This window comes from Triturus cristatus, chromosome 5_2 (assembly GCF_964204655.1).
Source record: "Triturus cristatus chromosome 5_2, aTriCri1.1, whole genome shotgun sequence".
In the NCBI taxonomy this organism is placed as follows: Eukaryota; Metazoa; Chordata; class Amphibia; order Caudata; family Salamandridae; genus Triturus; species Triturus cristatus.
In genome coordinates, this window is record NC_140588.1 from 203,353,573 (window position 1) to 203,366,830 (window position 13,258).

Sequence of the window (13,258 nt, forward strand, 5' to 3'; positions counted from 1 at the left end):
GTCGAGTGGTATAGGCAGGTAGATAGGTTTGTGAAATTGTCAAAAGTGCTGTGGGTTGACCTGAATAGTCTGTTTGATATAATTGTTCCAGCAGACTTGTGGACTGAGTGTAAAATAGTTGTGAGTTGGCCTACTGAGGAATATCCAAGAGACCCAAGAACAGGGGCACCAGATCCAGAGGTAATGAGAAAGTATGATCAGGTGATGGTATACCTGAAGAGTAAAGTACCTGCAAAAGAGACAGACTGGGTAAAGATAGATCGAACACAACAGGAAGCGAAAGAATCAGTTCATGCTTTTTACGAGAGGCTGATACTGGCATTTAAACAATTCAGTGGAGATGAACACCTGGGTGACAAAGATTTGAGTCATTTTGTATACAGATTTGTATATGGTCTAAGACCTGAAATTGGTGAGAGAATTTGTGAGCACACAGTGGATTGGCAGAGTAAGAAAGTAGATGAGATCCTGAGACATGCAAAATACTTCAGTGATGAAATTGAAGCAAAACAAAGAAAGCTGAAAGAGAAAGCAATGTGGGCACAAGTGAAAGTTGCGGAGAGACAAGAAGCACAGTTAGTGGAACAGGCGAATAATCCAGGAAACAATGCAGGGAATAGACCTAGATATGCAGGGAAAGGAAAAGGAAGTCTTGAGGAAGCGAAGAAAAAGTTCCCTTGTCACAACTGTGGCCAATTGGGGCATTGGAGATCGGAGTGTCCTAATCCACCATTAGTGAGTAATGAAAACAAAACTTTAAATCAACAGGTGCAGAACGAAGGAAATAATCAACAGCAGCAACAACAGAAAGTTGTGAGACAGCAGAGTCAAGAGCCAAAACCGCCCTTGCCGCAGAATAGAGGGTTACAAAAGTATAATCAGGATTCAGGATTCTACAATGATGAGCAGGTAAACAAACCAAGACGTTCAAACAAAGTACAACAGTACTTGTTAAAGAGTGAAGGGAGTGAGTCTGAGGGTGATTATTGACGGTGCCGAGGAGAGGAAGAAGAGTGCATACTTGGTGCAACTCTAGAAATAGACCAGGCAGGACCATTTGTGGATGGGAAAATAAATGAGGAGAGTGTTACTTTTTTGGTAGACACAGGTGCGACAAGATCAACTGTCAGGTCAACAGATGTTAGAAATCTTCCTCTCTCGGATGAAGCAATCCAAGTAGTTGGTGTAGCCAATACACAAATCAAAACATGTCTTACTGAACCTGTAAGAGTACAGATAGGGAAATTTTCAGACATGCACAGATTCATTGTCTGTGACACGAGTCCAGTGAACCTGTTGGGTAGGGACTTGTTGTGCAAGATGAACTGCACAATTTTTTGTACACCGGATGGAATAGCTTTTGAGACACTAGATGAAGATGTTTTGTACCGAGTGACTCTAGAGAATAGAGAAAGTGAGTTAATTGGTGCATTTGCTGTGTTTAATCCGGAGGATTTGCCTCAAGAGCTGAGAGACACAGTGAAAAAGACAGTTTGGGATTTTACTGGAGAGGATGTGGGATTGATGAATAATGTAGATCCAGTGAAAATTGCAGTAAAAGAGGGAATTACATATCCTAACATTCCTCAGTACAAAATGACACCAGAAATAATAGAAGGGATAACTCCTATAATTGAGAAAATGATTCAGCAAGGAGTCCTGAGAGAACTACTGAGTAGTCCGTGTAATTCACCGATAATGGGACTAAAAAAGCCCAATGGGAAATTTAGGATCGTACAGGATTTGAGAAAAGTTAATCAAATTGTGGTGGCATGTTGTCCTATTGTGCCAAATCCATCAGTGATCCTGTATCAAATTCCACATGATGCTGAGTGGTATACAGTGATTGATTTGTGTCATGCGTTCTTTTCAATTCCATTGCATCATGATAGCCAGCCGATTTTTGCATTTAGGTTTGGCCAGCGTATCTTAGCATGGTGTCGAATCCCACAGGGGTATACGGAGAGTCCTTCGATATTCAATCAGTTATTGAAGAAATCGTTGGAAAGTTTGATCATGCCCGAGAGCTCAGTGTTAGTGCAGTACATTGATGACCTATTGGTGGCATCAAAGACACCTGAAGCTTGTGAAGTAGATACCATAGCTTTACTGAATCATCTGGCAGATGGAGGGTTAAAGGTATCTCCAGCCAAATTACAGTTTTGCAAGAAAGAGGTGCATTATCTTGGACACAATATTGAAAAGGGTTTGAGAAAAGTGACTACTGACAGGATCAGAATAATCAGAGAAATGAAAGCTCCAAAAACCCAGAGAGAAGTGAGAATGTTCCTGGGTATGGTGGGTTATTGTCGTCAGTGGATAATTAATTTTTCCTTGATAGCAAAGCCACTGATTAAACTGACAAAAAGTGAAATGACAGATCCATTGGATCTAGATGCAGAACAAATGGCAGCATTTGAAGAGCTCAAAAGTAAGATGTGTGAGGCTCCAGCTTTGGGTATGCCTGACTATGAAAAAGAATTTGAGCTGTACTGCAGTGAAAGAAATGGATGTGCACTTTCAGTGTTAATTCAGAAGCATGGATTATTGAGAATGCCTATTGCGTACTTCTAATCGACACTTGACCCTGTAGCTGTGGGTTTACCAGGTTGTCTGAAATCTGTGGCTGCAACATGCAGGAGTCTGGAACAGAGTGAGGGAATCATAATGGGATATCCTGTAAGGGTATTCGTACCTCACAATGTGGCAATTCTTTTGACAAGAAGCAGAACTCAGTACATGTCACATAGTCGTTTGACTAAATATGAAAAAGTGATACTAGGAGCATCAAATGTGACTCTCGAGAGATGTGTGAATGTGAATCCAGCGACGCTTTTGCCAGACATTGAAAATGTGGGTGTGAAGATGGAAGATGATCATGATTGTTTGGATGTGCTTGAGTACTGTACAAAACCAAGACCAGACATAAGAGATCTACCCTTGGATGAGAGTGATCATGTGTTGTTTGTGGATGGATCATGCCTGAGAAATGATGATGGTGTGCTATGTGCAGCATATGCAGTATGCAAAGTTTCAGAGGTCATGGAAGCATCACCATTGAAAGGGGTGAAATCTGCGCAAGTTGCTGAATTGATAGCATTGACAAAAGCTTGCGAAATTGGGAAAGATTTGAGGACGACTGTATTGACTGATAGTCAGTATGGATTTGGAGTGGTGCATGATTTTGGCCAACTTTGGCTACAAAGAGGTTTCTTGACATCAAGTGGAACTCCAATAAAGAATGCTGAAATGATTGGTAAATTGCTTGAGGCGATACAGCTGCCTAAAGAGTTAGCAGTTGTAAAATGTGCTGCCCATGGTCCAGGAGAGGATTTTATAACGGTCGGAAACCGTTATGCTAACGATGTTGCACAGTATTGTGCAAAAACAAATCAGTCCATCAACAGGGACAGAGAAGGGGAAATGTCTTTACTCTCTGTGATGTTTACTAATGTCTTAGAGACCTGGGATGAAGTGAAACAGTTGCAAGATGAGGCAGGAGAGGAAGAAAAAAAAGATTGGATTAAGGCAGGATGTGCTCCAAGAGAAACAGACCATGTTTGGGTCTATAGAGATGGCAGACCAGTGATGCCCAACTCCATCTTGTCGTCAATGGCAAGGATGTATCATGGCCAGGGACATTTGGGGAGGGACGCGATGGTTAGGTCGTTCAAGCAGACCTAGTACAATGCAAAGTTCAGGACAATTGCAGAAAGCATCTGTCAGAGGTGTTTAGTTTGTCAGCAATTTAACACTGGGAAAAAGACAGTGGTGAGTCTGGGAACAATAGGCAGAGAAGGAGGTCCTTTTACAAGAATGCAGATTGATTTCATTGAGATGCCCCAAGTGAATAGACTGAGGTATGTTCTAGTGGTAGTCTGTTTGTTTTCAAGGTGGGTGGAAGCTTACCCGACTAGAAGAAATGATGGATTAACAGTGGCAAAGTTACTGTTAAGAGAGTTGATTCCTAGGTACGGGTTTCCAGTAACAGTTGAGTCTGATAGAGGTGGACATTTTCAAAATGAGCTCATGGCTTTGATTTGTGAAGCATTGAAAATACAGCAGAAGCTACATTGTGCATACCGACCAGAGGCTTCTGGTGTGGTTGAGCAGATTAATGGCACAATCAAGAATAGGATTGGAAAAATGTGCTTAGCCACTGGCATGAAATGGCCAGATGTTTTGCCTCTAGTTCTGATGACTATGAGATCTACTCCAGAGATAGAACTACTGGTTTGAGTCCGCACGAGATAATCATGGGACGTGCTATGCGCCATGCATTCGTGCCTGTCAATAAATTGGTGACAATAACTGATGACATGATTTTGGATTACTGTAAAGGCCTGGCTGACGCAGTTCATTCTGTGTTTCACCAGGTTGGAGAAGAAGCTACCACACTTGAGAAGAAGCAAGCCCATGATCTGAGTCCAGGAGACTGGGTGAGGATAAAAGTTCACAGAAGAAGAAATTGCTTGATTCCAAGGTGGGGAAGGCCAAGACAAGTTATTCTGACTACGACGACTGCAGTAAAGTGTGCTGGAGTGAAGCACTGGGTACATGCAAGTCATACTCTGAGAGTTCCAAACCCGAAAGAATGGACTGGTAAAGAGTATTTTGAAGAGTCAGATTCCAGCGATGATGAAGATACAGAATCAGTGGGGAAAGAAGTAGGAAGAGCTTCGAATGAACCACTGCGAGTATCAGAGAAGAGATCGAATTCTGTGAGAGAGCCTGAAGTTTCAAACAGCAGTGAAGGAAAAAGAAAAGAAAAGAGAAATCACACAGAGACTACTCCTGAATCAGAGGAGGAGGAGATTGAAGAACCACTTGAGATTATACTTGAAGAAGTAGGGTCAGAAGAAGATAGAAAGGGACAGATTGCGGAAGACCCCCGAGGAGGTGTAGGGAACATTCTTGATGAGCCAGGTGAAGGGACAAGTAGACAGCAAGAAGATTGCGTGTCGGAGACCCGAGGAGGGACAGGAGTAGGGAAGTCTCAAACAGTGGTGAAAAAATCTGTGGAAAGGAAGAGAGCTGCTGGAAAGCGGAAACAAGAGGCACTTGAAACAGATGATGAAGATGAACAAACAGAGGGTCGAGTTCTGAGAAAGAGAACTTGGATCGGAGAAAGAAGTAATAAAGAAATAAAGCCGAAAAAGGTGTTAAGAGGAGACCGTTGGCCTAACAACAGAGTTAAGAGGCTGAGATACAAAATAATAAGAGCAAATACATCGAAAGCTGAACAAGTGAATGAGGTTTCGAGTCAAAGTTCAAAAGCTGAAGGAGAAGAATCAAAGGAGTCAAACGAACCAGTGGAAATAAAAAGAGTAAGAAAACCCAACCAAAAGTACAGATCACCGGAATGGTCTTATGTGGCGCTGTCTGAAGGAGGAAAAGAAGAAGCAGTGACTCGAGATAATCCGGAAGAGATCTTGAGAGAAGTGGTTGAGGAAGATACTGGTGAAATTCTGAAAGTACTCTTGACTGACATTGGAGAAGAGTCGAGTACTGAAGATTTTGATTTTGGAGATCTAATACAATTGGATGTTGAAGAAATTGAAGTGAAGAATGACAAGTATCCAAACTGAGTAAAACAAGGATTCACTTGGATTAAGTGAACAAAGAGATCATTTGGATAAACTGAAAGCTGAAGAATTGCTGAAGAAGAATTGAAAAGTTCAAACAGTAGTGGAGTAGTAGAGGCTAAACTAAAATGGCTAACATAGAGGATAATAGAAATAGATGTGCCTTTCTTAAGAGGTGGTGTAGGATGTGCTGCTGCTGTACTGGATTATTAATGCTTCTATGGGGTGTTTTAGTTTTATTAGTTACTTTTAAAGTAGAGTTTGAGATGCATACAGAGAATGTGACAAATGTAGAGAAGAATTCACAAAAAGTAGTTCCAATTAGAATTAGTAATACTTACATACACAAAGATAGGTCAATTAATAACTTTTCTAGTAATGTTTTTTCGAAACTGTTATATGAATATGTGAAGACAATGGAAGTAAGGGATTGCTACGTTTGTATGCAATTACCTGCATCCGTTTCAGAGGGTGTTACTTATCATCATTTACCAGCTACATATGGTATTTCCTGTAGTATTTTAAGTAGTGTTTTTTATTTGTTAGGGAAAGTAGATTATAAGATGTCTAACAGAGATAGTATTTTTGGGCACTTGCCAATGAACAAAGAGCTGAATCCAGCTAAAGAAGCTAACACTTTTGGTGAGATTTTTATTGAAGAAAAAGGATTAACATTAGATTACATTTTTAAGAATAATTTAACTTGCAGTTTGAAAGGAGAGGAGAAAGCTTTCCTGGATATGGTAGAAGAAAGGAGATTGAACATGCATGAGAAAGCAGGAAAATATAAAGTGAGTGAGACAATTTGGGACATTGAGATGGGAAAAGAGTTGAAGAATGGGGCTAGTCCAACTTTAGCTCTAGATGCACCACAGAAGGGTAAACTTTGTATTACAAGAAGGAAATCCCAATATGATACATATTTTGTCGGGACTAGTGAGTGCCATGATACATACTTCATTGCAACAGGTTGGGGTTTCAGAGGTGGAGAAGATACAATTTTTCCAGGAGTATATTATGTTTGTGGGAATAAGGCTTATTACAAGTTGCCTGACCATTGGTATGGCACATGTTATGTGGGCCTAGTTTTTCCAAAGATTTTTCATATAGATAAAGTAACAGATGTAGAACATATTAACTTACTAATGCGTTTTAAGAGAGAAACTTGGTCTGAAATAGTGGGTGATATTTTTGGGGTTTTGATTCCAGCAGTGGGAATTTCTTTGAATGCTTATGGGATTCGGAAACTGTCCACAGTGGTTGATCGCTTATCGACAAATACCGCTGGAGGGTTTCTTTTGGTAAATACGGAATTAAGTGCCGTACGTGCCATGTCTATGCAAAATCGACTTGCCCTTGATATTTTATTGGCCAAGGAGGGTGGAGTCTGTGGAATGCTGAAAGTTCAACATTGTTGCACTTACATTCCAGATGAAAGCAGAGACCTAAAGGTCTATATCAAAAATATTACTGATTTGCATGAAGAATTAGTACCACTTGAAGCTGAGAGTTTATGGACTAAAATAGCTAATAAAATGATGGCTGTTAAGGATTTTATTGCAAAAATAGGTAGTACTATTATAGGTAGAATATTGTTTCCCTTGTCTTGTATAATTGTTGCTTTATTGATAATAAGATTGGTGTGTGTGTGTTGTAAAAACAGGGGAGGGAGGAAGAAAGTGAATAATGAAAAGAAGAACAAGAAGTTGAAAAGAGAACCTCAAGAAATTGAACTAGAAGAATTGAGGGAGAGTGTTTATTTAGAGACAAAAAGGGATGATGAAAGAGTGACTGGTGTTTAATGTTGTGTAAAGGGGAAAAGACATTTCCAATTTCTCCTAAAATGGGACTAAATTTTCACTAATTTTTTTTTTTTTTTGGGTTTATTTGGTGATAAAATCACCAAAGGGGGGATTGCTGGAGCAGAGTTTTCAGTTTGAAAATTCTGGGGCTTTTTGAAGCTCTGGCATGTCTATTCATTGTATTAATTTATTAATAATTAATTATTTGTCTTGTGCAAGTGTGTTTATATTAATCAATCCGTTTGTCCTAACAAGAGAGGAGAGAGTTACACGTGAGTGTGCATAAATGTGCTGTTTTAAAAATAACGTGCGTGTTTTCATGTTTAAACGTTGCTATGTGCTGTTTATTTTTGAGCACAAAACGCTTTCTGAATTAATGCTTTTCTATGTTGCAAGTGCTAGATAAATGCATACACATAAGGGTATTAGTGGGGTTAACACTGTTTAATCACTATGCTGTAGTAACGTTGTTTTTGTCTCTTTTAATTAAGATGGTCTATTAAGGCCTATGTTGGTCTAAGAAAGGATGGCCGAATTATGAGCCTGGCTGTGATTTATAATATGAAAACTGTGACGAGGGAGACCCCTGCTGGAAATGGTTCTGAAGCTAACTGACCATGGTCCTTGTTGAAAAACTTTCCATGAGGACAGCAGCAGTTTTTGGGAAGTCTCCAAGAGAAGTGAAAGTGTCCTTGGCAGCCTTGGGAAACAAAGGAGCCTTAGAGGAAAGCTCTGAACTGTGGCTCGATGGCCGAGTAAAAGCAGGATAATTGTGATACATGTTTTATTTCCTTGGTTCCTGTTCCGTAGTTTTCGTTATGTGTATTTTTCCTGAGCGGAGATTCTCAAATGTAGCAATGTTACATCCTTTCCTTCTCGCTCTGCTCAGCAAGTCCGGCGGACATTATAGTTTTTTCTATGTTCCCAATGTATCTTTCTATTGTTTAGAAACTATAAGAGATGTTAGCCTAGAGAGGCCATTTGCCACTTGCCATTTTGCCTTTGCCGCGTACCGAATCTGCGTTGCTGAGGATTGATGCTGAAGGGACTTCGTCTTGAGAGACATTTACCGAGAGACTTGTCCTGACCCGTTCTGACATTTAGCTAGAATAGGTAACTATGAGAAATGATTTACTCTGATTGATTTCCTTTGACTAATTTAGATAAAGCAATATAATTTTAAACATGGTGTTGGATATTCTTTCTTGTCAATTATTGGGTTTGCGTTATTGATTATTATTGTGCATATTGTATAGATTATGCTTAGGGACAGTCACAAAAACCAGGTCTTATCGACCTCGGTATAGATGCAGGGTGTTTAGGAGTGTTTTCTTTCCACAGGTTTATTGCTGGTAGAGTATTTGAGCGTATGTTAGTGAAATGGGCCCTAGCGTATGATGTATGCATGTGCGTGTAACTGTGAGATTACTTTATCCGTGGTAGTGGGAATATTGTACACACCCTGATCTCTATCAATAATTGCACTGCGACCAGCGATACCTTGCTGATAGGGCAGGTTGGTCTTAGCCATGTAATCCACCTCCCATTGGATTACATGGCTAAGTCAGATTACAAGCAGGCGTAAGGAAAGTAGCGATAACTGTGGTTAGCGCTACTTTTCTTATCGCTCTGCTTGTTTGCGTGCAGCTTGATAATTGGAGAAATGTCGGTTAGTGACATTTCTCCAGTTATTTTGGCACGGAACGCCCACTTTCCACCTCATTAGAGATGCAAAGCTGGGCGTTGTTGTAAGGGGTGCTAAATCAGCAAAACACGCGATAGCGTGTCTTTGCTGACAAGGCGATGAAATTATCGCCGCTTTTGCCCGAAAATGGACGCAAAAGCGGCAATAATTTCATAGCGTCGCCTTGCTGATATTCCCCTAAATGCTTTAACGATATGTTATGGGCCTTTCAGTTCAAACAATCCCTAAATGTCATGCCATTGAAACGTGAGAAGAAAGCAGTGGCCTGAATCATGCGTATAGTGCGCAACACTCCCTTCCTGCTCTTAAACGTTCACCATTATGACCCCTTGTGGATTGGCACGGTCATGGCAGCACCCGCTAGGATGGGACCTTGAAGATAAACTAGACTGTTGTCGCTTCAGGAGTGCAGTCTGCTGTCCTCTGAAAGTTTGTGTTCTTGCATAGCCTCAACCATACAGACTATTAACATGCAGCTAATAATTAGAAGCTGGTGATGTGCTGGTGCTGTGATGGTCATCCTTTGGTGGACCAGGTGACTCTTGGTGAAGGTGATAACTGTTCCTTCAGATCTTGCTTGTTGGACTCCTGTTTCCCAGGGTTCTGGTACTCAGTCAGTGTAGTGGTGGTGTGGGGAATGTCACTGCTCTGCTTGTTTCATGGTGTCACAATTTGGCCCAAGGAGATCATGGGGATACTTGTGTTGGTTGCTGCATCACGCCTTAATTGTCAATGTTTCTGCAGTCAATCACTGGGCCCACAGAGAATCCGCGCATGTGCAGTGTGAATCTGCTGATTGCACTGAAACAGGGTTCTTCTCAGGTATGTCTTCGATAACCACCAATCCCTTCACCATATCACCAAAACAAAATGATTCATAATCTGGCGTTCTAATAAAAAAATATTAACAACATTTACTAACCTAAACTGCATTGTGAATAAAAAAAAGACATGGTTATTGTAGGGGAATTTCACTTTTCACTTGCTCTACTTTGACATTGTTTTCTGAAAAGTCAATGGATTCGCAGGCATATTTTGATTCGGGCACTGGGAGACTGCTAAATATCTTCAAGTGAACGTGCTCTGACTCCTAAACATGGTTTTATATTAGCTAGTTACAATTGGCTACTCCGACTTCTAAGTAGGACCACCGTAATAGTTGCCACAGGTTGCCTGCTGCATAGAATTATGCCGTCCACCGTGACTTTAAAAACAGGACTTCAGGGCTCACATTAAAGACTTGAACAGCTGTAGCCAGAAAAATTCAAAAGCATGTCAAAGTAAAACATTTAGAAAATCCCAATTTTAACATTAGCTAAGTTACTATCAGAGAACCTTGAAGGTCACAAGGCCTGGGCGCACAGTATGTAAGGGTAACATATTTAAGTACACAAAAAGTGATGGATAGAATGCTTGAATTCATTTCAGCCACTGGAAATTACTCGGGCCGCATCCCAATTCATCGTTATTTTGCACACCATGCCACCTCAGCAGGGACCCAGCTATATGAAATCAGTCTTGACCGTGCTCTAACAAGAACAGTCTAGGCCGAACTGACAGGCCAGGTCCTCCCTGAACCGGAACCTTTGTTATGGGCTCATCAGCCGGGTATAACTTGGTTCCAGTTTTATTTCAAGCATTCCCTCCATCACCTTGATATTTTTACAGTTGACGCCCTAAGTGCGATGGGTATGTCCAGACATAGGTTCCATGCTCACTATGCCACTGGAATCAGGCTATACCTTGCCGATGAGCCCTTATCAGGACAATACTGGTACTAGGTTGCCTGTATTCTGGTTCGGGGAGGGCCAGGCTTGGCATTTTAGGCTGGACTGTTCCCATTGGAGCAGCGTCAAGACTGATTTGCAGGTGAATGCGTTCAAACTGAGGTGGCATGCTGGGCGAAAAATGATGGAATGGAATACTGCCCGAGCAATTGCCAGTGGCTGAGATTAATTCAAGCATTTCATTTATCACTGTGTTGTTGTTACAATTGACACCCTAAGTGGGATGGGTATACCCAGACGTGGGGGTCCTGTACTCACTGTGCTACTGGAATCAAGCTATACTTCTAATGAGCCCTTATCAAGGCAATACCAGTCCTAGGTTGCTGTATTCTGGTTCAGGGAGGGCCGGCATGGCAGATCGGGCTGGACTGTTCCCATTGGAGCAGGGTCAAGACTGATTTGCATATAGCTGTGTTCAAAATGAAGTGGGATGGTGGACGAAAAACGATGGAAAGGGATGCCAGCCCGACTGATGGCCAGTGGATGAGATTAAATCGAGCATTCTATTCATCACCTTGTTGTTACACCTTGTTGTTGCTATATATGTTGACAAGGTACTCATTTTTGCAGTGAAGTATTGTGAAACTATGCTTCCCAATATATATTTCCATAACATTCTGGGTGCTGATATTTTTGCTACAATATTTGTGTACCGTGACATTTTTGGAGTGGATATTCTGACATTTAGTCTCACTTCTCAGCCTACAGCATTTTCATGAAGGTCATTTAACAAAGTTCAGACTCTTTCTACAGAGTTGCTTGAACCTTCTCAAACTCTACTTAATTTCCTTTTCAGTACAATTATTTTAACAGGAAGTAGCAATTGTTTGCAAGTGCAGAACTGTATGGCTTTCAAGTATGGGTCCCATGCCTCTTGCGTCATTTCTTTTTGATTGCCATTTTAAGAGCTACACTTTTCAATATGTTCCTTTTGTTATTAGTCTCGACCACTAAATACCATTATTTGGGCTTTCTATCATGTTGATTGAATCCAGGCATTTTCAACTAACTACTTTACTTGACAATATGAGGCGTTTCTCATTTTGAGGATGCATAACAGGAAACAAGAGAGACCAGAAAGATAATATGATATTTGACTGAACTGTTAATATTAAGGAACACATTATTGGGAAAAGGCAGTTGAAATCCCACTTATGGTGAACTTTTAGCACAATAAGGTCACTTTTAAGAAAGTTCCTACCTTGCCAAGTCATTCAGATCCAACCGTCCATCCTTATTTTTGTCGAAGATTTTCATCTAAATTTAAAATAATGGAACCTTCCATAAGTACATAAAGACATCCTTCCTTGCTTGTGCATACTTGTATTTTGCAAACATTTTCTCCAAATCACACAATATTTAAAAATGCGAAGTATTGAGCATTTTCGAACTCTTTCATCTTAATTGAGTACAATAGACGTAATTTAACCAATGCATTTTGAGAGGAGGATGCTTCATCACAAATATACAAGGTTGGCATATGGTAACTAAGATAGTCACTTACCAGTTTAATTATTACATGGCTACTGCTTTATTTGAGATATTTGATTTATTGCAAACCTATTTCCAAGGAACAACAAGCACCGCAGAGAATTTTTGTTTATGTAAAAACACAAGGTACTATACGTTTGCCAGTACTGAAACCAGAAGAACATGAATCAGGATAGTGCTGGCAGGAAGAGGATGGAATCATGTACATCGGACAGTAAACTCAATGAGTGTCATATCACATGTCAACAGCGTTTAAGGGAAGATGTAATTTAACCAGAATTGCACAAATGTTGCTCACGTCTGAAGCAGAGACTAGAAATCAGGTCTCCGGAGTGGAATAAGCCACAAGAGCACCTATTGATCATACAGTTTCAGTCCCACACTATCTGGCTGATGTCACCAACCTTCACCTGACACATGCATTGGCAGAGAGAAATCTTTCACTGCATTCTTAGCATTCATACATAAGGAACTATAGGATCATTGAACCATGCATTCCGATTTGGCAGCGCGGAAGGGAGGGCCACCATCTCAGAGTCATTCCAATGCTGGAAAATTTCGATGTTAACCTCGGTTTGAAGTGATTCAGCCCCTAAACAATGGGGTCAGGCACACTAAGGGCCTCATTACGATGTCGGTCGGAAAGCATTCTGATCAACTCGGTCTCGGAATGGGTTCCGTCCAAATCGAATTCGGGGAGTCTGGCCGACTGATTACGGTGTTTCCGAACACCATTCATTCGGACTCCCATTGACTTTAATAGGAGCCTGTGTTCCGACCGACAATACAGGCTCCCATTGAAGAAAGTGGTGGGTGGGGAAAATCGTGCAACCTGTGGGGGACAAACCATGGTGCCTGCCACACTGTGCATGATTGGGAAGAGGTGAC

The 13,258-nt window shown here is 40.9% G+C and overlaps 1 protein-coding gene across 1 annotated transcript in view; it reads right to left on the bottom strand.

Annotated features, from left to right (window-relative positions):
• Window positions 1-13,258, bottom strand: part of SCGN (secretagogin, EF-hand calcium binding protein) — a 374,305-nt gene that overhangs the window by 51,516 nt on the left and 309,531 nt on the right. The window contains exon 7 of the mRNA XM_085606992.1: window positions 12,081-12,136. Within this exon, the coding sequence (XP_085463118.1) occupies window positions 12,081-12,136 (56 nt within the window). The remainder of the gene's footprint in view (window positions 1-12,080; window positions 12,137-13,258) is intronic.